Source organism: Mirounga leonina, unplaced genomic scaffold, assembly GCF_011800145.1.
Source record: "Mirounga leonina isolate KUSES-001 unplaced genomic scaffold, KU_Mleo_1.0 Mir_125, whole genome shotgun sequence".
Lineage (NCBI taxonomy): Eukaryota > Metazoa > Chordata > Mammalia > Carnivora > Phocidae > Mirounga > Mirounga leonina.
In genome coordinates this window covers 67,427,703-67,451,844 of record NW_023270305.1, presented here as the reverse complement: position 1 = coordinate 67,451,844, position 24,142 = coordinate 67,427,703, and the positions used below count along the sequence as shown (strand labels likewise).

The window sequence follows — 24,142 nt, the reverse complement described above, 5'->3', positions numbered from 1 at the left end:
CTGAGCCGAAGGCAGTCGCTTAACCAACTGAGCCACCCAGGCGCCCACGACCTTGTATTTGATTCATTATGTCTCCATACATAACTGGCCCAACAAAGTCATGATCTCACATACATGGTTTTTAAGGATAAGCCTGAAGTAAGTGTTTAGGTTAAATAAATGACTTCATTTAAAGAACAATGCTAGGGGCACCTGGCTGGCTCAGGTGGAGCATGGGACTCTTGATCTCGGGATTGTGAGTTTGAAGCCCACGTTGAGTGTAGAGGTTACTTAAAAATAAAATCAGGGCGCCTGGGTGGTTCAGTTGGTTAAACGACTGCCTTCGGCTCAGGTCATGATCCTGGAGTCCCGGGATCGAGTCCCGCATCGGGCTCCCTGCTCGGCAGGGAGTCTGCTTCTCCCTCTGACCCTCCTCCCTCTCATGCTGTCTCTCATTCTCTCTCTCTCAAATAAATAAATAAAATCTTTATAAAAAAAAACCCAAAACTTTCAGTTATAAAAAAAAATAAAATAAAACCAGTAAGGAAAGAAAGAAAAGGAAGAAGAAAGAAAGAAAGAAGAGAAAGAAAGGAAGAAAGAAAGAGAGGAAGAAAGAATACTGAGTATTAATGGTGCAGGTGTTTGAACACAGCAAATATGGTGAATAAGGTTTGCCAATGGCTGAAGTTTGTGTGATTTTTTTTTTTTTTAACAGAGAGAGCAAGAGAGAGACAGCGAGAGAGGGAACACAAGCAGGGGGATAGGGAGAGGGAGAAGCAGATTCCCTGCTGAGCAGGGAGCCCGATGTGGGGCTCGATCCCAGGACCCTGGGTCATGACCTGAGCCGAAGGCAGACCCTTAACAACTGAGCCACGCAGGTGTCCCTTGTGTGCTTTTTCTGCACCAGTTCTGGAAAGTAATACATTTTACAATGCCTGCCAACCCATGCATACATACATGTACTCAGCTGTAAGAAAGACTCTGAGAAACAACGTTTACCGCTATTTAGGTGATGCACTCTGGACCCTTGATTCATCTTTGACTCCCCCTTGCCCTTGTCTTTCTCCTTCTCCCCATAATCAATTGTCTTTACGTTCTTCCTGTCAGTTCTGGGGCGCCTGGGTGGCTCGGTCGTTAAGCGTCTGCCTTCGGCTCAGGTCACGATCCCAGGGTCCTGGGATCGAGCCCCGCATCGGGTTCCCTTCTCCGCGGGAAGCCTGCTTCTCCCTCTCCCACTCCCCTTGCTTGTGTTCCCTCTCTGGCTGTCTTTCTCTCTGTCAAATAAATAAAACCTTTAAAAAAAAAGTTCTTCCTGTCAGTTCTGCTTCTAAAGAGTCTTTATTCACCCCTTTTTCCATCTCCAGGGCTTCCTTCCTGGTCTCTGCCCTCATTACCTTTCACCTGGATGATAGCCTAGCTCATCTCCTCGCCTCCAATCCAATTTTTCTCCTTCAATCCACCCTCCACACTGTTGCCAAAAGGCCTTAAAAAAACAAACAAACAAACTCTGAGCTGACCCCGTTGTGCCCCAGTGCACAGGATAAAGTCCAAGCTTCTCAGCAAGACTTGAAAAGTACCTGGTTGCTGGTTCCTGCTGACCCTTCCAAATTCCAACCCTGGCAGAATCAGGACTAGAAACCCAGGTCTCTTGATTCTCAAGTCTAGTGCTCTTCTCAGCATACCACGCTGCCTCCTCAAAGAATCTCTCCCTGTCGTTCTCATTCCACAGGTGATGTCTGCATAGCTAAACTGACTTGCTGGCACCGGGAGTTTTTGTTTTTGTTTTTTTTTTAAGATTTTATTTATTTGAGGGAGAGAGAGAATGAAAGAGAGGTCACAAGCAGGGGGTAAGGGTAGAGGGAGAAGCAGACTCCTGGCTGAGCAGGGAACCCGAGGCGGGACTTGATCCCAGGACCCTGGGATCATGACCTGAGCCAAAGGCAGATGCTTAAATGACTGAGCCACCCAGGTGTCCTGGCACAGGGAGTTTTAAGTATACCCTGAAAAAGTAGACCAGGCCATAGACAAGGGCACTGTGTCCCTTATCCATTACAAGCACATCATAAGTGATAGATGTGAATAAAAAGGAATTGAAAAGTGTCTATTAGGCAGGACGCCTGGCTGGCTCAGTCAGTAGAGCATGGGACTCTTGATCTCAGGGTTGTGCGTTGGAGCCTCACTGTTGGTTGTAGAGATTATGGAAAAATAATAATAATAATAAATTTTTTAAAAAGTGTCCATTGGGCAAAACTGAATTCATGTTGAGGACCACCAATACTGCATAAGGATTATCTAGGCCACCCTCACTTTGCAATTCTTCCACAAGAAGCAGATGGTCTGTAGCAAATTTAACCCATTGGTTAAATTCCAGTCTCGATCAGCCTACTAGAGTCAGCAGAGTATACCCACTCCCCCACCCCCACCCCCACCCCCACCCCCACTGATGGTAGGCGGGCCTTAGCCAATGGAATATTAGTGGACATGACACACACAGGCTCCAAATGTGTTTGCCGGCTTTGACTTGGCCTCTTGAACAGGTAACGCCCTCTGCCAGAAGAGCTTGCCTCAGGTAGCCTTTGTCCTTTCATCCTGGGTCCAGAAATAGAACCAGGTGGAACCTGTATCTGACCCTCAGCCAGGAGTCCAGCCTAGCTCAGCCAGCCCAGGTGAGCCCAGCTGAGATCACGCCAAGGCTGCCCTGCAGACCCATTAGCAGGAAAAATAAACGCGCGTTGTCCCCAGCCACTGAGACTTTTGAGGTGGTTTGCAACCAAGCAAAAACTGACTAACCCAAAAGTAAAGTGGGTTTTGTTTTGTTTTTGTTTTTATCAAGCTAAACATCAACTCCTTTTCCTTTTGTGGATCATCTGCAGGGGGAAAAGTAATAACGCTCAGTTGACCTTCTGCTAGCCCCCAGCATATTTCTGGGGCATCTCCCAGCATGCCGGTTGCGTAACGCAGAAAGCTCTGCAGCCTCATTCTCACATTAGCCTGACAAGAAAGTAAATTAGGACTGTTAACTCCTGCACTCACTCCCCCACTTCAGTCACTGCCAAGCCCAAACTAAAACAGAAAATCCGGTGGCCCTGTGTTTAAATTGGCATAGCCATGCTACTGCTTCTCCTTTCAGAAACTGCCAACTGTTTTTATCGGGGGTCTCCAGCGTTGGGGATCCTGCCCCACTAGTTTTAAGCCATGATTTTTTTTCCAGCAAGAGTTCATGGTGCCCGAGTCCTTTTATAAAAGGAATGTTCCCAAGGAGGAAGCCAGCAAGGGTCAATTCCACAGTGTCCAAAGGCCCGGATCACCCAGACCTCTAGATGAGGTCGCGGAGGAGCGTCCTTGCCCTCTGTTTGGTCTCCTCCGTGTTTTCCTTCCCCTCCCCGGGACTGCCCAGCTCGCGCTTGTTGTCACCAGGTCCTAACAGCGGGCGGAGGTCCGCCTCCCCGCCGCCCGGAGCCTCCGCGCCATTGCAAACGTTCTCCTCCAGGTGGCAGTAGAGAGCCGCTCCCCGCCCGGCAGCTTACGTCACCTTGTTTACCCGGCTCCGGGTCATTTTTAGATCTAAGATCACAGGATGTTAATTGGGCCAATGATTTCCCATTCGTTTTGGCAAAAGGCCCTTCTTGTGGGCGTCCGGACAAGCACGATGTCCTTCTTGACAATGAAATTTTGCTGCGGGGAGTATTTATTCGCAAACACTTGGAATTTCATCTTTAGGAGATGGGAAAGCTGCGTGTTGGTATGTGCTGTGGGCTTGTGTCGGGGTCCCTTTCGTTTTGGAGCCTGAACGAGGGTGGCATGAACTGGGGAGAGTGGGGAAGCCAGATACTACAGTGGTGTCTGGGTGACATCTCCAGAGCCAACCGAGAGCCCGCAGGAGGAGTCTGCCTTTTGCACTTCCCTTTCCCCTGTATAAAATAATTACTCAGCAGGAAAGCATTTGGACTTTGGAACTTGGAGGGATAAGGAAAACAGCTGATTTGGCCAATCTGTGTCCTGATTCACTGTGGGGAGACACCGTGAAGCTCAGGGGCTCGGAGAGGCGCCTGCCTCAGATGCCCTCGTCCAGGAACTGGATCTCAGTGTCTCATAGATCACACATTTCACAGGCTGGAACTTTTCATGCCAACACAACAAGCACCACTTATTTATTACTCCCACGCTACCCAGCTACTGATGAGGACAGGTGAGGCCCAGAGGAGCTAAATGGCCTCGCTCACTCCCTCATCTCCAGGCCTGGGTCGTTTGAGCCCCAGTAAAAGCGTCAGAAGCCCTGGAGTTTCTGCTCTTTCTGCGCCAGCTTTGGTGGGTAGGAGATGGAAGGCGCCGGAGTTTGCCGATGACTGTGCAGGAGGCAAAATAAACAAATAGAAGTCCTCAGTTATGCAATCCTTTACAAGAAGAGGGGAGACACATCATATGCTCAAGGAAAGCAAGAGAAAATCTATGATGTTAAAAATAAATGAGCCTCGAAGTTTTTTAAGTGCCTGTTCCTCTCTGCCCACCTCCCATCTCATCCTTTTAGCACTCCTGCAGCTGCTGGGCTTACAGAAAGCCTCCCAGAGAGGGCAGAGTCCCTCTCGCTCGGGTCCTGTGCAGTCCCCTGGAGTGATGGCACTGGCCTGGAGAGATAGATGGTTTTCACGTGGGCAGGAAGGGAAGGAAAATCCTCTTCAGTTCGAGGCCACGACCATTTCTCGAGCACCTGATCGGTGTCAGCTACTCAGGCAGGCAATATAAGGTTATAAAAACACGGAAAGTCACGGTCCCCGCCACTGCAGAACTTTGAGTCTTAGTGGTATAAGTTTATCATAGGGAATTTTCGCTCCTTTTGGAAAGCACGTGCTGAAAGAAGGGTTGAAAGAGATTTACAACAGAAAAGGAGAATGTCAGGTAAATAGTTTGGAAAAGCATACCTCCACTTGGGTGTCTACTTAAGAGTGAGTTGGGTGGGGGGGGCTCCTGGGTGGCTCAGTCGGTTAAGCGTCTGCCTTGGGCTCAGGTCATGATCCCAGGGTCCTGGGATCGAGCCCCACATCAGGCTCCCTGCTCTACAGGCAGCCTGCTTCTCCCTTTCCCTCTGCTTCTCCCTCTGTTTGTGCTCTCTCTGTCAAATAAATAAATAAAATCTTAAAAAAGAAAAAAGTGAGTTGGGGGGCGCCTGGGTGGTTCATTCGTTAAGCATCTGCTTTCGGCTCAGGTCATGATCTCAGGGTTCTGGGATCGAGCCCCACGTCGGTCTCCCTGCTCAGCAGAGGAATCTGCTTCTTCTCCCTCTGCCCCTCCCCAGCTAGTGTTCCCTCTCTCTCAAATTTATTTTTGAGCCACTCAGGCGCCCCCATAAGTAAAATATTTTTTTTTTAAGTGGGTTGGGAACAGGGCTTGGCAACAATGGCAGAGCTGCTTGGTGGACAATGGGAGCCCGGCACCCCAGGCACTCTGGGGCTCTAAGGTGATGGAGGGAGGTGGAAAGAGGAAGGAGGGAGACACTTGCTCAGGGTCAAATGGTGCATCGAAGGGCAAGGATTTGAACCATGGAATTCTCCAAAGAAGGTTCAGGAGTGGGGAGCATACCCTAATAGCTGCCTCCAGTAGAGAGCATTCCCTAGACCTGCTTGCTTATAGGACAAGCATAGAGACCCGGCTTCAGTTTCCTGCATCTGTGAATAGGAGGTAATACAGGAATAGAAAAAAATAAACGGCCCCAGAGCCACTTACCACCTGTAAACTTGCCTTTTTAAATGCTTTTTGTCTCGAACCTGGTGATAATTCAGATCCATCCTAATCACAAGGCAGAGCAAATGGAGAGAAAGCAAACAATGAAATTTAAAAATTTTTTATGGTTATATGAAATTTAAAAATGATTTTAAAGAACTTTTTAATTGTTAGAAAACAGAGACACAGCATAAAACAAGCACACAAATTAATAAATTATAAGGCAGATACGTCAGTGACCTTGCAACCACCCATGGAAGGAGACAGAACCATACCAGCAATCCCAGCAAGAACTTTCTAAGCCACAGTAACCGTTGCAGGCTCCAAGGACAGGTCATCTGAAGGATGTTTGGAAGCCTCCAAGGAACAGATGGCCCTTCAGCCATCCACCAAGCAATATTTATGGACTACGTATAATGCTCCCACATTCAAAGTATAGGGCCTCATCCCCACACATTATACCTGAAGGAGGTGAGAGAGGAAAGGGATCAGCATTTATTGAGTACCTACTGTATGCTAAGTGCTTTACTTAAGTTATCTCTAAGGGAGATCAACTAAGCATGAATGCTCATTATAACTTTGTGAGGTTGAGGTTACAAAGATGGGAAAACTGATGCATAGAGAGGTTAAGTAACTTGCCCAGGGTCCTGTGGCCTGTAAGAGGCAATTGGCACTTGAAGTCAGGTCACCTGGCTCCAGAGCCCCGCATTCTTTTTTTTTTTAATATTTATTCATTTGAGACACAGAGAGAGAGAGAGAAAGCATGAGCAGGGAGAGAGGCAGAGGGAGAGGGAGAAGCAGGCTCCTCGCTGAGCCAGGAACCCGATGTGGGGCTTGATCCCAGGACCCGGGGATCATGACCTGAGCCGAAGGCAGACGCTTAACCATCTGAGCCACCCAGGCGCCCCGAGAGCCCTGCATTCTTCTCCGCCACCCTCGATAAGAAGTCGGTTATATGCTAGATACTTCTGTTTGCCCTTCTAGATCCAATCTCCATCCTTCCCTACCCTGGTCTGTGCTGCAGACCTGCTCAGTGGGTTCCCTCACTCACCCTTTGGCTTTGGGTTGGGTTTAGCCAGTGGGTATCCTGGATGGGAGAACAGAGAGAGGGAGACGCAGGAGGGAGGCCTGGATGGGGGCACCCCTGGGGCCGGCTGCGTCCCTTTTCTCAGGATCACAGCTCTGGTCAGGCGGCCCTAAGTGCACACACTACAGGCTTCAGTGACCACACCTCCCCTCGCCCCTTCAGGCCTCGGGGTGGTCAAGTAGCTGTGGCTTCTTGCCCTGCCTCTGTGGTTTCCCTACATCCTGCCCACACCTTTGTAACTAGCCCCTCTATTCAACTTTCTTCAAATTACCCAATTTGAGTGTGCCATCGTGTCCTGCCCAGGTCTGGCCTGATAGAAACAGGAAGGCAGGAAAGCAGCAGCTCCGAATCCTCCCTCCCTGCGTGGGCAGCATTCCTCATGGGTACAGGACCGGTCACAGGTGAATCAGAATGACCTCTCATTGCAAGGGCTCCAGGATGTTCTTTGGGGGAGGCGGAGAGGATCCTAGGCCTTCTGGGAAAAGGGCTAAAGGGAGGAAACAGATTAGGGCGGGACGGGGGCAGTGGGGGAGAGGGAGGCGTGGAAGAGGAGGGCTCCCAGAGCCAGATGGCCTGGGTTCAAATCCCAGGTCCTCCACCTACCAGATGCATGACCTTTGGCAATTCATTTAACATTTCCATGCCTAACTTTCCCCATCTGTAAGGTTGGATGATAAGAGTAAAGGAGTCAATGAATGCAGATGGCCTACCCATATTCAGGGTTATATTACTGAGGGAGATCAGGCCTTTGAACATGTTTGACCTTTGAAAAATACGGGGCAGATTCACCTGCCCCAGCCCTTGGGGACAACACACTGGGAAATCAGAAAGCAAACCGTGCAGCAGATTGCTGCAGCTTGGATCCCGGGACCAGCATGGAAAGCTAAGGGAGGCATGGAATCCTTCCAGTACCTCTTGGCCCTGTCCTTGATTAGGCTGCCACTTGAGGGCATACAGAGCAGATGTCCATCAGAAGACCAGAGCAAGTGAAGTTGCCAGAAAGATCTCACACTGGAAGAACCGAGTACCAACGCACTTCTCCCCTTCCTAAAGGCTGCCCTCTGTAAACATCACTTCTCTCTCCTCCATTGTCAGTTTCTCCCTCCGGAAAGGAAAAGTCTCATCAGCATACAAAGATGCTCTAATATCTTGGGATGCCTGGGTGGCTCAGTCGGTTAAGCATCTGCCTGCGGCTCAGGTCATGATCCCAGGGTCCTGGGATAGAGCCCCCACATCGGGCACCCTGCTCAGCGGGGAGCCTGCTTCTTCCTCTCCCTCTGCTGCTCCACCTGCTTGTTCTGTCTCTCTCTCTGACAAATGAATAAATAAAATCTTAAAAAAAAATGCTCTAATAGCTCTTAAACTCTTCTTTGATTTCACATCTTCTTCCATTTCTCTGGTCCCATAGCAAAATTTCTTCCAAGCGTTGTCTGTAAACACTTTTCCCCTCCTGTTCTCTCCTCCATAGATCCATTAGCATTTCAGTCTCAAATTGCTCTCCCAAGCCACTCTTCTCAGTCACCAATAAGCTCCATGTTGCTCCATCTAATGGACACCTTTTTATCTTTTTCAGCCTCTCCGCCGCATTTGGCCCGTTGGGACAACACTCGGGGTTGACACAGCTTTCTGCCTCGGCTTCCGTGGATGTGCGGGATCCAGGAGACCGAGACCTCCTCCTGCCTCTCCAGGTTTGTCAGCGTGCCGGGCCAGCAAGCCTACTCCTCGAGAGCTCTTGGGGTGTAGAGTGCGGAGAGATGAGCTCATTTAGCAGTTCTTCACAGTGCCTCAGGAAATGTGAGGAAACTTCCATCTTTGCTGATCATTGGAAGCCTGAGGCTGATGGGAGTTGGAGAGGGGAAGGTAGCCAGGGAGAAGCACTGGGAAATGGTACAGGGATGAGCTCCCGTCTGTGCCACCCCACAGCCCTGGCAGCTCACAACAGTCAGATGCTGACATTCATCTCTGCATTTTCATGGTCAACTGGCCCTTATTATTCCTGTTTTACAAGGGAAGAAAATGGAAGCAGGGAGGATAAGGAATTCATTCATATTCCCGGTCAGGGTCATATAAGGTGAGGCCGTCCCGCAATAGGGCTCTGTGCAGAAGCCCTCACCCTTCCCCACTCCTGTCCTGTAGGGTCTCCAGAACATAAAACTCAGTCTATAGCACTTTCCAAGCCTTTGCCAGAATCCTCTCTTGAGCAAACCCAGAGCAGACTTGGGACCAGAGCTTAGTCCCAGGAGCTTAGCATGGCTATTCTTCATCGGTCCTGGGTGCCTTGTTTTTGCGTCGTGGGGGAAAGCGTTAGGGCAAAGAGGGAATGGGCAAGGGTGAGGCAAACACAGGAAACAGCTCTTTTTAATCTTGTCTGCAGAGACTGCATCATGAGGATGAGAGGCGGGATTTCTCTCAGTGAGAAATGCTTGAGAGAAGCCAGTGGTGGTCTTTAGCCTTTATACATTGTAAGTGTCATGGCCAAGTTCGCAGGACCAGTCTGGAGCTCCAGTGACAAAATGTCTGAGGGTTTCCCATTCCTCCTTGCTTGGAAGTGGCATCCAGGGTCTCTGATAAGGGGTGTTTTGGGTGAGGATGGTGGTTTCGTTCCCCATTGAGACAGTTTTAGGGGATGGGATTTCCACTCCTTTGTTCCTTCCGTCCCATACCCTTGAGGCAAGTAGCCTTCCTCTGCACACTCGTCCTCATCTCTTGCTGTGTCTTTGGAATGCTAATGAGAAATAGAATGTGGGGGCGCCTGGGTGACTCAGTTGGTTGAGTGTCCAACACTTGATTTTGGCTCAGGTAACAATATCAGGGTCGTGAGATCGAGCCCTGTGTGGGGCTCCGTGCTCAGCAGGGAAGTTGGCTCGAGTCTCTCCCTCTGCCTGTCCCCCTACTCGTGCACGCTCGCTCTCTCTCTCAAATAAATAAAGAAATCTTTTTAAAAAATTTAAAAAAGAAGTAGAATGTAGAGAGAAGCATGGAGTCATATTAGATGTGCGTTTGAATGTGAGCTACGCTGCATAGTCACTGGTGCTCTCTATGTCTCAGAGCCTCAGTTTCCCCATCTTTGAAATGCAAATAATAAAAATCACCTCATGGAGTTATTGTGAGGATCAGAGTCAGTGTTCATATGGTTTCTGCACAGGTGCATGGTTGGTACTCGGTAAGCAGTGGCAGATACGATAAAGTTCCCATTAGGCTAGCCTTTTACCTAAATCCCTTCCTATACAAAAAAATCTGGCAAGTCACTTATATCAACTAGGATGCTTTCACCTATAAGCACAGAAAATCCAACTGAACTTAAGAGTAAGGAAAATGTGTCATCTACTTGGGAAATCCAGAGGTAACCTCAGGGATGGCTGATCCGTAGCTTAACAATGTCATAAAGGCCATCTCTCTGACCTGCATCCTCGGCCTGTCTGCTTCATCCCCTGGTCGTCTTTCCTCATGCTTTCAAGATGGTGGGCACAATTCTAGATGTCACTTAGAAATACAACCACATCCAATAGCGGGAGAGGACCGTCTCTTCCTATATATGCCTGTTTAAGCAAGGAAATCTTGCTAAGAATCTACCCGGCATACTTATCCTATCTCATCAACCAGAATGATCTCATGAACTTATGCTTGAACAAAAAGACAATCACTGCAATTGGTTGTTTCAATCAGCTTTTATTCCTGAAGCAGTAGGGATGGTTATTGGATAGACAACCAACCAATGATCTGCTCCACTGTTTGTTTAGCAATATCCAAAAAAAGGTTTATGCATCTATTAAGTGCTCGGGCTTTGGAGGTACTGTTGTCATAGCTTTATGTCAACCACTGCACATTTAGAACATAAATGCTCGAGATCTTGACTCACAGAGAGGAGATGCTCAGGAAATGTCCTCTGAAGCAAGGAGCCAAAGGGCAAGGTGGAGGTGCCTGGGCCGGGTTCATTCATAGCCAGGAAGCAACATCTTGGAAGCAGGGCTTGCCAAGAAGGTGAGGGAGCTCCCCAAGCTTCAAGCTGGCACTCAGTTCCCAATTATGTTTCCAGAATTATTAGCTTTGATTCTGTGAGAAAGGAGCACATCAAAGCCAGAATCCTATGAATGAAAATGTTGACTAATCGAGCTAATTATAGTTCAGTCATCTGAATTTTCACACAATGAGCCCGAGTTCTCATGAAAGCCTTCTCCTGGGCAGGAGGAAGCTTTGATGATGAAGCAGCTATTTATGTCCCAGACCCAGTCCTCCCCACTCTGGCCAGGGAATCCTTACTGGAGTGCCTTTTGCCCACTCAAACCTCTTATGGGTTCTACTCCAGCTTTCTTGAAAGCTGAAGCAAGCTCAGTTGAGGGGGAGATTATAAAGATGTTGGGAGCAAGAACTCCTCCCTGGAGAAAGATCTAACCAGTGGTTCAGAATGTCATGATGAGATTCTTTTCATTTTCAACTTTATTCCAGATTTAAAAATACTTAGGTAATTTACATAGCCTAATTATACTTTAGGGAGAAACTTCTCACTTAACATGTCTCAGTTATCAGATGCAGAATGGTATAATAAATTTTAATCACTGTTTAGATGTTCTTTGCTGCAGAGCTAGTAATATAGACTAAGCCTAAATCTTCAATGAGCTACCAGCGACAGTGTTTGGTTGTCACCACTGGGGAGGAGGATGCCATTGACATCTAATGTGTGAGGCCAGGGACACTGCTAAACGTCCTACTATGTGCAGTGCAGACCCCCACGACAAAGAATTATCTGACCAAAATGTTAGTAGTGCTGAGGTTGAAGAACCCCGTGTTAAAGGGTAAAGGTCCACTCAACACTGGTTATCCACTCAAGGTCACAGCAAGTTTGCTTAAATGGTGTCACCTGCCACCCAAAGACATGTTTTGGCAGGTTCCTTTACACTGTACATTTCTGAAAGAGAGATAGGAAGGAAGAAATGAATGAAATCTATGGCAATCATAGACTCAAGTCTTATGGAAGATGATTAATTCTTCCTGGCCAGTATGCTTGCTCTTCAGATAGCTGGTCCTTGATGAATAATGATGATGTGTATGGATGCTTGGGCCCCTGGTGAGGCACTCTCCCTGTGTGGACAATTAAAGAAGTAGATATATAGAATATGCTCTGCTCAGTATGTCCCCAAACTACCTCTTTTTAAAGGAAGTTTTAATTCATTCTCTTGTAAATACTACATAAGCAATAACAAATTTTAAAATTATGCAAGATCTAGGTATGAACTAAGGACTCTTTTTATTCAACTTAACTGTTATCAAACTGTGTGTAAATCAACTAAGGGAGCTTTAGGCCTTCCTCTTGCTTCCTGATTGTCCTCGTTATCCAGGGTATTTAGAGCTTGAAGTTAATTTGTCTTTTCAACACACTTTTAACTGTAAAGATGTTCTGTTCTGTCTTGTCCTTTTGGAGGAACACCACTTAAAAATTGTTTTAACGAACACAATCATGTAATTTAAAAAGTCAAATAATGGCGCCTGGGTGGCTCAGTTGATTAAGTATCTGCCTTTGGCTGAGGTCATGATCTTGGGGTCCTGGGATTGAGCCCCCCTTTGGGTTCCCTGTTCAGCGGGGATTCTGCTTCCCCTCTGCCCCTCCCCACCTCCCCACCCCGTGCTCTCAAATAAATAAATAAAATCTTTAAAAAAAAAGTCAAATAATACTAAAAGTCCAGTGAACTGTGGCAGTTTCCTTCCTCATTCCCTCTCACACTCCTAAGTCTTCCTGGTTTTTTTCTGGCATTTACATGTTACCATATTTTAAATAAACCACATGGGCTTTTTTCTTTCAGTTCCTGTATTGGTAAATGAGGATTTAGTGTTCTTTTCAACCATCCCTTTCCTAGTCCTCCCTACATCAGCATATCATAATTTTTGGTTAAATTAATGTTTGGTGTTTACATCATTATACATATGCAAGGAAAGCAGAGCATCATAGTGTACTATTATTTTTCTTTATTGCTTTTTGTTTTTCCTGGTATTAACAATTGCCTTGTTTGTTTACTAGCAACTACTTTAAATTTCTTTCTTTGCAGTACCTTTGGTCAAAAGTATTGCACTTGTGACCTAATTTCTCTTTGCGGAGGCCAAATTTAGCTGACATTCTGAGTTTTCAGCCCCTGAATGCCCTCTACCTCAGGACTCACTAAAAAAGGAGACTCAACCTAAGATGCAGCCCATTTCCCATCATCGGCTTTATTTTCCCCAAATGGGTCATTCTTCAATCACAGCTTTTCATGTCCATTTAAGAACCTAGCTTCTGGGGTGCCTGGCTGGCTCAGTCGGTAGAGCATGTGACTCCTGATCTCGGAGTTGTGAAGTCAAGTTCCTTGTTGGGCATAGAGTTTACTTAAAAAGAAACAGAGAGGGATGCCTGGGTGGCTCAGTCGGTTAAGCATCTGCCTTCAGCTCAGGTCATGATCCCAGGATCCTGGGATCGAGTCCTACATCGGGCTCCTTTCTCAGTGGGGAGACTGCTTCTCCCTCTGCCTGCCTCTCTCTCTCTTCTTCTTCTTCTTCTTCTTCTTCTTCTCTCTGACAAATAAATAAAAATATTTAAAAAAAATAAAGTTGTTGCCCATCAGAAAAAAAATTAAAAAAAAAAAGAGAGAACCCAACTCCAGCTGACCTTCTGTGGCTTCTTGCAAGGGGCCACGTAAGAGCAAATACATGAACCCTTGACTCTGCGGTCTCCCCAGTCACACAGCTGAGATCAGTTATTAAATAGCCAAGAGTGGTTTCTTCAGAAGGTCTTAGGGACCAATACTGGCTCCAGCACAGGCGATCACAAATTCAGTAGCTTCCAAAAACTAAAAACACAATTCAGCATTCACAGAGAGCTGCCTCTGACACCTCTCTTTTCTCCTTGTTGGCTCTGTACTATTTCTAGTTGCCCTTTGGGTCCACGACCTTTCGGTTGCCTAACTAATAATCTTGGACTGTGCACAATCCAGGGGTTTGTTGAGAATGGTGTCAAGCCAGTGGCAACCCTCTGTGGTTTCTCCTTTCACTGAGCATGGTCTACCATACCTGCAGGATTCATTGCCCTGCTCCGGGTCCTCTCTACAAGGATCGATGCTGGAACCCTGGTCTTCCTGCCCCTGGGGCTGAGTGGGTCTGTCATAGAAGATGAGGACTCCAGTGTGGAGGGGAGCAAACCTCATTCAAAATGTGCATGTTTCAATTCATGCAGAGAAGAGGCCTCAGTCAGAGGGTCTCCACCAGAACAGCTCCTCTCCCGAAGCGCGCTGGCGTCTCAAGGAGCCGATAGCAACTTCCGGACTCCGCTGATTCAGCCCTGGCCCGCCTGCTCCTGGAGGATGCTTGATCATGTCAGCTTCCTGGCTTTAGCCTACCACGCTTGTGTCTATTCCTGTACCCTCTCTTACAGAATTTCTTCCCATCCAAACTGAGCAATCGGGGAAGGAAGTCAAGCAGTCTCTGCTGTAAAACCCTGAAGCATCCCGAGCTCTCCCAGACTCAGTGACCCCTCCTGCTAACAGAAAGACGGATGCCAAAGCGCTGGCCCAGGATCTTTTCCTGAAATACAGCCCTGCTTTCTACTTCTGCATCTCTGCTCAATTCTGCACAGAGAACAAAGGGATTTTTATGGAGGCAGACACACCCCACATTCCTAGTTTACAGAATTTATTTTTAACCAGAACTGCATTTAGAAATATGTGAGCAATCATACTAGTAATAATAGACGGAAGAGGAGAAGTACGTGTGGATTCATCTTCCTGGGTATGTGTGGCTCCAGTTAATATTTAAAATGGTCTCAAGTTCTCGGAACACACACTGACTGTCTGATGGGGGAGGCGGTGAGGAGAGAGACAGGTAGGAGTGGGAAAGCTGACCTAGGATTAAAAATTAATTGTGCTCAATTTTTAAATGAAATCGTTGTAGCCAGATGGCTATGAATTTTAATATGATTTTGTATTTAACTTTTTTTTTTTTGAGGAGATTTAAACTCTATTATTCACCAACTAGGCAATTTATGAACTCACATTTCGGCTTTAATTCTACCTCATCACAAGGAGAATTACAGGGCTGGAAAAACCACCAATCATCCTCTGTTGGAAAGAACCACACCCAAAGCCAACCAGGGCAACAGGGATCCCTAACACATTTTTTAAGACTTCTAATTTAAGGTATTCCACGGCCAGTCTCCCTTGGGAGCCAATTCTGGTGTTCCAGTCTTCCATTCAGTCAGCCCCTGCTGTGCTTCCTCTTTCTCTGCTTCATGGGGCTGGGGAGACAGAGGAACCATCCCCATCCCAGGCTCCTTTGGGGGCCCGCAGGCCTGTTCCACGGACTGTGAAGTGCATCAGGCCACAGCCCTGGGCCAGATGGGGAGAACGGTAAATAGGGAGGGCCCTTCCCACTTTGGGTATAGGAACTAACCTGATTTCAGAGGCTGGTCCCACAAGGGTGTTTGGTCTATGTCAGGGCCCAAAGAGAAAAGAAAGACTGGGCAAGGAGTGGTACTACAGGGTCCTCATTGGATGGTGTTGGAGGACATGCAGCCACAGTAATGCAAGGATTGTCTCCAGTAGGGATGTGGTCCTGGAAGAGCTGAGCATTCATAAAGGGTATCAGCAAATGGATGAGGGCACAGAGAGGAGTATGCTTTCTTTTGGGGAAAGAAATCAGCAAGAAGAAGGCCAGGCATCAGGACCCTGCGTCAGTAAGCTGGAGGGCAGAATAATTATCAAGTTCTAGAGGGGGGGGCGCCTGGGTGGCTCAGTCGGTTAAGCGTCTGCCTTCGGCTCGGGTCATGATCTCAGGGTCTTGGGATTGAGTCCCTCATCGGGCTCCCTGCTCACCAGGGAGTCTGCTTCTCCCTCTCCCTCTGTCTCTTCCCCCTGCTCGTGCTCTCTCTCTCAAATAAATAAATAAAATCTTAAAAAAAAAAAAAGTTCTAGAGGGAAGGTGGGATCCGTTCTGGCCATTATGGATGCAACTCTTCTCATCATGCCCACTCTCTCTGGACACCTTATTATATCTGGAGTCGGTAACCATTTTGATGACTTCCTATTTTAGATCTCCAGCCTCTGCCCCTTTCCTGGACTCCAGACCTTCATATCCAGCTGCCCACTGGACCCATACACTTAACATGTCCAAAGAAACTCAACAGCTCTCCCCAACCCATTCCTCTTCCTATGTTCTTTGTCCCAAGGAAAGCACTTATTCTCAACTCCTCCTTCTTCTCACCCACCATATTTAGTCTCTTGTCAAATCCAGTTGCATGTGCCTTCTGAATAGCTCCTCATTTTCTCCCCTCATCTTCACTGCTAAAATCTTAATTCTGGTCACCATCAGCTCTTGCTAGAATTTTCACTGCAGCCTCTTATGTGCTCTGCCTGCCTCTAGACGTGCATGTCCTTTGCCCATCCTTCCTCCTAAATGCAACTTTGATTCTATCTCTTCTGCTTAAAATCCTTCACCTGGTGCCCATTGTCCCCGGGATAAAGTGCAAAACCTGTTAATGTGACTGAAAGGCTCATGACCTGCCCCGCTTGCTGCCCGTCATCACCTCGTGCCCCTTCTGCCACATCATCCCACAGCTGTACTGAGCTTCTGGCAGGTCCCTGAGGAAGCCCTGATTTCTCTGGACTCCACAGCTGTGTACATGAAGTTCTCCCTTTCTTCATCTGAGTAACTTTTGATCATCTTTTGGGACTCAATTCAAAGTATCATCTTCTCAGGATGCCTGGGTGGCTCAGTCAGTTAAGTGGCTGCCTTTGGCTCAGGTCATGGTCCCAGGGTCCTGGGATCGAGCCCCGCATCGGGCTTCCTGCTCAGTGGGAAGCCTGCTTCTCCCTTTCCCACTCCCCCTGCTTGTGTTCCCTCTCTTGCTGTCTCTCTCTGTCAAATAAATAAAATCTTAAAAAAAAAAAAGTACCATCTTCTTGAGAATTCCTTCTCTGGGTAAGTGCTTCTCCACCTGCTTCCACAGCCTCTGTCCTCCTGTTCGTCTCCTGTGTGGATCTTCCTGACCAGACTTGTGAACACCTCCAGGCAGAAACCAGGTCTTTTTCACTGAGGAGCAATGCAGCAATGGGGAGACTGTGGGCCTTGAAGTCAGCCAGACCTGTGTTTGAAAACCAAACCTGAAGTAAGACACCCTAGACAAGATTTTTATCATCTCGAGATCTCTGTGTCATTATAGCTGTAATCCTCATAAGCTGTTGTGACACAGCATAAACATGGTAAATTTACAAAGTACTTCGCATTGAGCCTGATACATCGTAGGTGCTCAGTAAATGTTGGGTGAAGGGAATGCAGAAAGAGAAGCTCCAAATAGGTTTATGGGCTCCTGGTCACGTGTCAGAGAGGCTGATGTGGGTCCCTGTGACCTTGGCCATCTAGGCAGAGAGATGGCAGGACCGGATGGAATTAAGGTCAGACTCATCTAGAGGGGAAAAGCTAACTGAGCTGATGGAGAGCAAGACAAGGAAGACCGACAGCGAACACAGGAGGTCTCCGTGAGATTGCATGCGGCATTTGACAATGACAGGGCCATTGCGGAAGGCCTGGCTCAAAGGGTCACACTTGCCAAGTGCCGTAAGCTGACATTGGACAGTAGGAAGCACATTCTCACCCTCGCTCTGGAGCTTTGAAAACACACTTGGTTGGTCCCCGACTCCGGGTGTTTGGTTTCAAGTACTCAAGTAGACCCAGGACTGGGCATCTTTAAAAGCTCTTCAGAAAATGCAGTTGTAGGGGCACCTGCCTGGCTCAGTCAGTGGAGCATGTGACTCTTGATCTCAGAGTTGTGAGCTGGAGCCCCACACTGGGTGTAGAGATTACTTTAAAAAAATAAAATCTTCAAAAAGAAAAAGGAAAAGGAAAAGAAAATCCAGATGTAGGCAGGGCTGAGAATCACTACTTTTTTTATTTTTTAAAGATTTTATTTATTTATTTGACAGAGAGAGAGACAGCGAGAGAGGGAACACAAGCAGGGGGAGTGGGAGAGGGAGAAGCAGGCTTCCCGCCGAGCAGGGAGCCCCATGCGGGGCTCGATCCCAGGACCCCGGGATCATGACCTGAGCCGAAGGCAGATGCCCAACAACTGAGCCACCCAGGCGCCCTGAGAATCACTACTTTAAAGTGAAGGCAGCCCAGTCCAGGGAGGGGAGGAAATACCACACCTCACAGAGCAGTAGGGACTAAGTTTGCCCCTACACCCCCAGAGTGTCCCCTGGGCATAACTGAAGGAATATATGGTGGGGACTGGCTGCTACTTTCTTACCTGCCCTGGTTGGGACTAGCTTCGCATTAGAGCTGGCCTGTCCACAGACCAAGTGGCAGGGAACAGGGAGAGACAAGGGTAGGGAAAATGAAGCTAATGGACACACTCGTCCTGATCTCAAAACTCCATCCTGCCTCTCCAGCCCCTCCCCTAAGGAAACCAGGTGCTCTTTGGGAGGAAGAAGGTCCTTTGGGAGGTGATGGGGTGGAGCACCTTGCTTTCCTTCATATCCCCTCCAAGAGCAGAGGGGGAAGCCAGTGGGGAGCTGCTTTTCACTTCTCCTTGGGGAACAGCTCAGAGATGGCAGCGTAGAGCTCATGGTCATTCTAAGAATGTAAGGAATTTTTTGGATAAGAAATGAATTCCCAGCCAGCTGTAGCAGACTCTTAGTTTGAAGATGTCATAACCAAGAATGAGAAAAAAAAATTTTTTTAATGAGGGAGTAACTCATTAAAAAATTAGAGTCAGCTGACATTTATTTGAAAAATGCCTAGTTCTCTACTCTGTGGATTTCCACAATTTATATATAAATGGTAATCAGGATGATGATACCCATTACAGTTCACAAGAAATAGCCCCACCAATAAGAGGCATCATGAAGAGACTTCTAGTAAAAGCTGTCCTTTATTTTATCACCCTGGTCCTCCCAAGACCCTACAAATATCTGATCATGCCAACCTGATCAAAAGTCATCGATCAAGGGTTGCATGCAATGCGTTGCATGCAAAAGTCATGGATCACTGCTTGCATGTAATGCAAACAGCCTCTTTGTCAGCCTCTGCCTGGGAAAAATAAAAAGAGAGGGCCATGAATCACTAAGAAGTAAAAACGAAATCTCCTCCCCTGGACTTTCAATACAGAGGCATAGCCCAGGAGAGGAAAGCAAATGAAATAAAAAAAACCCCAAAGGATGAGAGGATAACCTGTTACTAACCTTGATGTGTCCCCACCCCCCCAGCCCCACCCCACCTCCAACACCTTCATACACCTATATACACCTTTTGCCACCTTACTGTAAACTCAGTGCAGTACAAAACTACAGCTTTTGTGCCCACAAAGTACTCTCTACCCACCCCCACCCCCCAAAAGCAGGAAATTTTGTAAAGTGGTTCACGATCCTAGAAGGTACCTAATTGTAGAGAGACCTGAAAATAAAGGGTCTCCCGTTTCCTGTGGGCAGGGACTCAACACAGACTATCTTAGTTCAATCATCTCTTCCTTTTTGGAAATTAACAGCTCAAGTCTCTATTGATTTAACATGCTGTCCCTGTGATGCAGTGGGGATTTCACACAAGTAACGAGGACAGGCTGTTCTGTGATTATTTAACCCTTCCGGTCCTTTGTTTTTGTAATTTTCTCTAAAATGAAACAACTCAAATATGTGAATCTATTAGAGGGAACAAGACCAACTCTTGTGGTTCCTCTTGTACTTTAAATATATATATTATTGAAATGTATTGTAGCAGTAAGAAAATTTCAGTCCGTATCTCTGCAATGTACTCTGAACCCCAGATAGTCCTGTAAAGGAGCAGGCTCCATAATACAGTAGGACATTAAGCAAGAGACAGGACAGGGAATGAGAGGGGGGGCAGCGCACATGCTCCTTAATTTTCTTTCCTAGGTCTCTGCCTCTTTGCCTTTGAGTAGTCTGGTGCTGTGCTTGCTTGTGATGTTATCAGCTTGCTGAAGGTAAAATTACGATGGTAGACTAAATCAGGCCCCTGCACTTCAGTGTAGGGAGAAGGAGGATGACGGACGAAAAGAAGCTGGAGCTGCTGTTTAAAGTACCTTAGAGTAATTGTCAGGATCGATCAATTACTTTATACAAAATTGAATTGTCAGGGAGGATTCTTCCCTTTGCGGAAGGAAGAAGCAAAGTCCTTTATTCCTCATGATTTCAAGGACAAGGAAGGTGTTCTAAATTAGGGGAAGGGGGGAATAAAAAGAGAAGCCTTGGGGCGCCTGGGTGGCTCGGTCGGTTAAGCGACTGCCTTCGGCTCAGGTCATGATCCTGGAGTCCCGGGATCGAGTCCCGCATCGGGCTCCCTGCTCGGCGGGGAGTCTGCTTCTCCCTCTCACCCTCCTCCCTCTCATGCTCTCTGTCTCTCATTCTCTCTCTCTCAAATAAATAAATAAATAAATAAATAAATAAATAAATAAAATCTTTAAAAAAAAAAAAGAAGCCTTGTTACCCAGGCCACTTAACAGATGTCCAGTGGGCACCTGCTATGTGCAAAGACCTGAGCTGGGCCAAGGAAAAGCCCCACCTCTGCCATGAACTTGGGAGTTGCATGGGTGGAGAGGTCACCATGGCATCCTGGCTTGTGCCAGACAGTGTCACAGTCTCACACAATTATAAGTTAATCACATTTGTCTCTGGACTCCTCCTCCCCATCCTTACCTTGTCGGGGGTCATCCTGGTGTGGTCAGCACATTTTGCTCCCAGGGCTCCCGGCCTCACCCATTCCCTTTCATTTCCCCCTTCCCGAGCTCATCTGTCTTAGCTCCTTCTGTAAGTTAGACTCCGAGCAGGGCAGGAGAAAGAGCACCTTGTTCTGTCCTTCCTGGGTGAATTTTGGCAAGTCATTTCATTTCTTTGCATCTCAACTTTTTCTGTTAATCAGGAGAATAGTAACGCTTGGCTTGTATTGTGAGGATTCAGTGAATGATGAAAGTGAAATTAACTACAGCAGATTTTCATAGAGAATGTCACACGTGGCAGGCACTGTGCTGAATGCTCTCCGTACTATATCCCATGTCATCCTTCCAAAGGCCGGTAATGCAGGCAGGCATTCTCCTGGTCATGTACAGGTGGAGAAACTTGAGGCTTAGAGATTAAGTAATTTGCCCCCAAGTCATTGCTAGTTTATTGGAAGTGTCCAGTAGTCTTACTCTAAGGTCCATGCTGTTGACCACGGTGCCCACTGCCTCTATAAATGCCCCTGTGGGATGCTAGGTCAGCAGGAGATCATTTTATTAGATACAGCTAACACACAGTACCGTTTGTTATTAGACAGATTTGAAGGTACCAAAGATCATATCATTTACATAGAAAGAATGCAGAGCGATTAACTTACATAGAACCACAGGCTTTAGAGGTGAAAAGGTTCTTTGAGATGATCCAGGCTTATGGTTTACAAACTCTGCTTCTCAGAAGCCCTATACCAAGCTCTGCTTTTATCTCTTTTAAAATTTATTATTATTTCTAGGCAGCATTTTGTCTGAAGAATAATTCTAGGGCTTACTCTTTTCTAATTCACTATCATTTTAGGGGGAGCATTTTCCTGAAGCCATAAGAGATAGACAGACTCAAGGTTTCCTGACATCTGGTCCAGGTCTCTCTTCACTCCTCAGTCCTGTCTCTTGACACAATGTGTCCAATGTAGTAAAGATTTGATAATATTAAAAATGAATAATCAAGAGAGGCTTCTTCAAAGAAATATCTCAGGAAGCCACATAGGCCTGGATGATCTAAGCAAAGGCATGGTAACCAGTAAAAAGTAATGAGGCATGGTAACAAATAATTTTAAAAGATTTGGAGAGGGGCTTGGAAATACTGTCAGTGATGACTATTATGAGGTTGTCTCCTGTGGGAGTAAGCAGAGAAATACCATCCTATGAGGCCCTTAAGTTCAAGGATTTATTTATTCAGCCATCAATTATAAAACATCTACTCTATACCAGGCGCTGTACTAGGCAGAGGGCCACAAAGATGAAAAGACAGTGTCCCTGCACTTAAGAGGCTGACTTACTGAGTAGGGGGTGACATGGCAGAGGCATTGGTGTGATGAAAGCAGTGACAGAGATTTACAGAGAGTCCTGGGGATACTTGGAGAATGGACATCTTATCCTGGCCCCGGTTGGGAGAGGGTGGTAGTCAGGTAACCTTCCTGGAAGATATAACATCTGAGAAGAATTCAAATTCAAGGAGATTGACATAAGAGGACAGTGTTCTAGCCTTGGATAGAATTGAATTTGGTTTCTTTCTACTTTGCTGATGAAGCAGAGATGGGCCATCCAGCAGGGCCACAAACCGATCACCCCAAACCACACCGCCGCAGGGGTGTTGCTAACCAGAAGGTCTGCTTTCAAGTACTGTCAATAGTTTCCTAAGATGATTTCTTCTCATAGAGATGAAAACAGCTATTCTCAGAATCAGAGCCAGGTGGCATGTTCCTCAAGTAATTACTTAGATCTCACCTCCTGTGTGTGATTTCTTTTTTTTTTTTTTAAAGATTTTATTTATTTATTTGAGAGAGAGAATGAGAGACAGAGAGCATGAGAGGGAGGAGGGTCAGAGGGAGAAGCAGACTCCCCGCTGAGCAGGGAGCCCGATGCGGGACTCGATCCCCGGACTCCAGGATCATGACCTGAGCCGAAGGCAGTCGCCCAACCAACCGAGACACCCAGGCGCCCCGAACATCCAACTTTTGATTTCGGCTCAGGTCTTGATCTCAGGGTTGTGAGATGGAGCCCCTCATCGGGCTCCACGCTCAGCGCGGAGTCTGCTTTTCTCTTTCTCTCTCTCTCTCTCCCCCCTCTCCCTTTTCCTTTGCCCCTCCTCCTGGTTGTATTCTCTCTCTCTCAATTAATTAATTAATCTTAGGGCATCTGTCTCTCTGTGTCCAATTAGAGGAAGGGGAAAATAAGTGTGAACACTTTCTTAAAGAGCTACACCCAGGGGGCCGCCTGGGTGGCTCAGTCGGTTAAGCATCAGCCTTCGGCTCAGGTCGTGATCCCGGGGTCCCGAGATCGAGTCCCGCATCGGGCTCCCTGCTCAGCGGGGAGTCTGCTTCTCCCTCTCCCTCTGCTTGCTACTCCCCCTGCTGTGCTCTCTTACTTTCTGTCAAATAAATAAATAAATAAATGAGTAATTATCTTTAAAAAAACAAAGAGCTACACCCAGGCCTGGCACGTATGGGTTCCCTTCATGTTTTATTGGCAGAGATTTGTCACGTGGTCACATATGACTTCTGGGGCTGGTGGGAAATGTAGTTCCAGGCTGAGCAGCTGCTCCAGCCACAACTCTGTTGATTCAGATGAGGAAGATTCAGGTGGACGGCTACTGTCTTCATCACATAGATGGAAAGAAAGAAAATGGACCATCACAAAAAATGTAAGAATGTTACTAATAAGAGTGCCTCTGGGGCCCCTGGGTGGCTCAGTCAGTTAAGTGTCCTGATTCCAGGGTCCTGGGATCGAGTCCCACTTCTGCCTCTCTGTGATCTCTCTCGCATTCCCACTCTCTCTCTAATAAATAAGTAAATAAAATCTTAAAAAAAAAAAAAAAAAAAGAGTGCCTCCAGCTCCAGAACATTTTATAATTACTTGCTAGGTAAGGTCAATACCTGACCACATGTACCCTTAAACATTTCAGATAGAAGCCTGTTCATAAATGGAAAACATGGGACCATGATCAGGTGATTATATGTTGCTGGTTTATCAAAACCTTGATTAATTTTTAAAAAATATTTAAGAAATCTGACAACTAGGTAAGTAATATTAACAACAGTAAATCATGGGAAGGGGTCAGAATTTTTCAATCAGAGCAATTTTTTTCACACCAGCAAATTTTTTTCAATGTCTTTCCTGTGCTAAATACTTTGGGGTTATATAAAAAAAAGATACTGTCGGGCTGCCTGGGTGGCTCAATCATTTTGGGTGTCTGACTCTTGGTTTTGGCTCAGGTCATGCTCTCCGGGTGGTGGGATCGAGCCCTGTGTCAGGCTCCACATTCCATGGGGAGTCTGCTTGAAGATCCTCTCTCCTTCTCCCTCTGCCCCTCTCCCCTACACTCTCTCTCTAAAATAAATAAATAAATCTTTAAAAAAAAAGATGCTGTTCTTTAAAATTGTATGTATGTATATATGCAATTAGGAGTTAAATAGAAGTGATGCAACACAACGATACTGTTGACTGCCAAATGGATTACACAGAAAAAAGGTAGGTATGGTCAGAAGGCATAGAGAAAGCAGGATTCGAGCCAAGTCTTAAAGTGTGGGCGAAGTGTTGATAGGCATAATGGCTGGGAAGACATTACATGCACGAAAGGTCCTGAAGCAAAAGAGAATGAAACGTATGTGAGGGACAGAGGGGAG

The 24,142-nt window shown here is 46.8% G+C and overlaps 1 protein-coding gene across 2 annotated transcripts in view; it reads left to right on the top strand.

The window, feature by feature from the left end:
• Window positions 1-23,729, top strand: part of LOC118008187 — an 88,700-nt gene extending 64,971 nt beyond the window's left edge. Inside the window, exons 2-4 of one of the 2 annotated variants that reach the window (XM_035001661.1) lie at window positions 8,358-8,472; window positions 23,084-23,160; window positions 23,422-23,729. In XM_035001661.1, coding sequence (XP_034857552.1) covers window positions 8,358-8,472; window positions 23,084-23,160; window positions 23,422-23,425 — 196 coding nt within the window. In that variant the 3' untranslated portion in view covers window positions 23,426-23,729. Of the gene's footprint in view, window positions 1-2,462; window positions 3,722-8,357; window positions 8,473-13,825; window positions 14,717-23,083; window positions 23,161-23,421 lie in introns of those variants that run through there. The other variant, XM_035001660.1, reaches the window with a different exon arrangement.
• The last annotated feature ends 413 nt before the right edge of the window (window positions 23,730-24,142 follow it).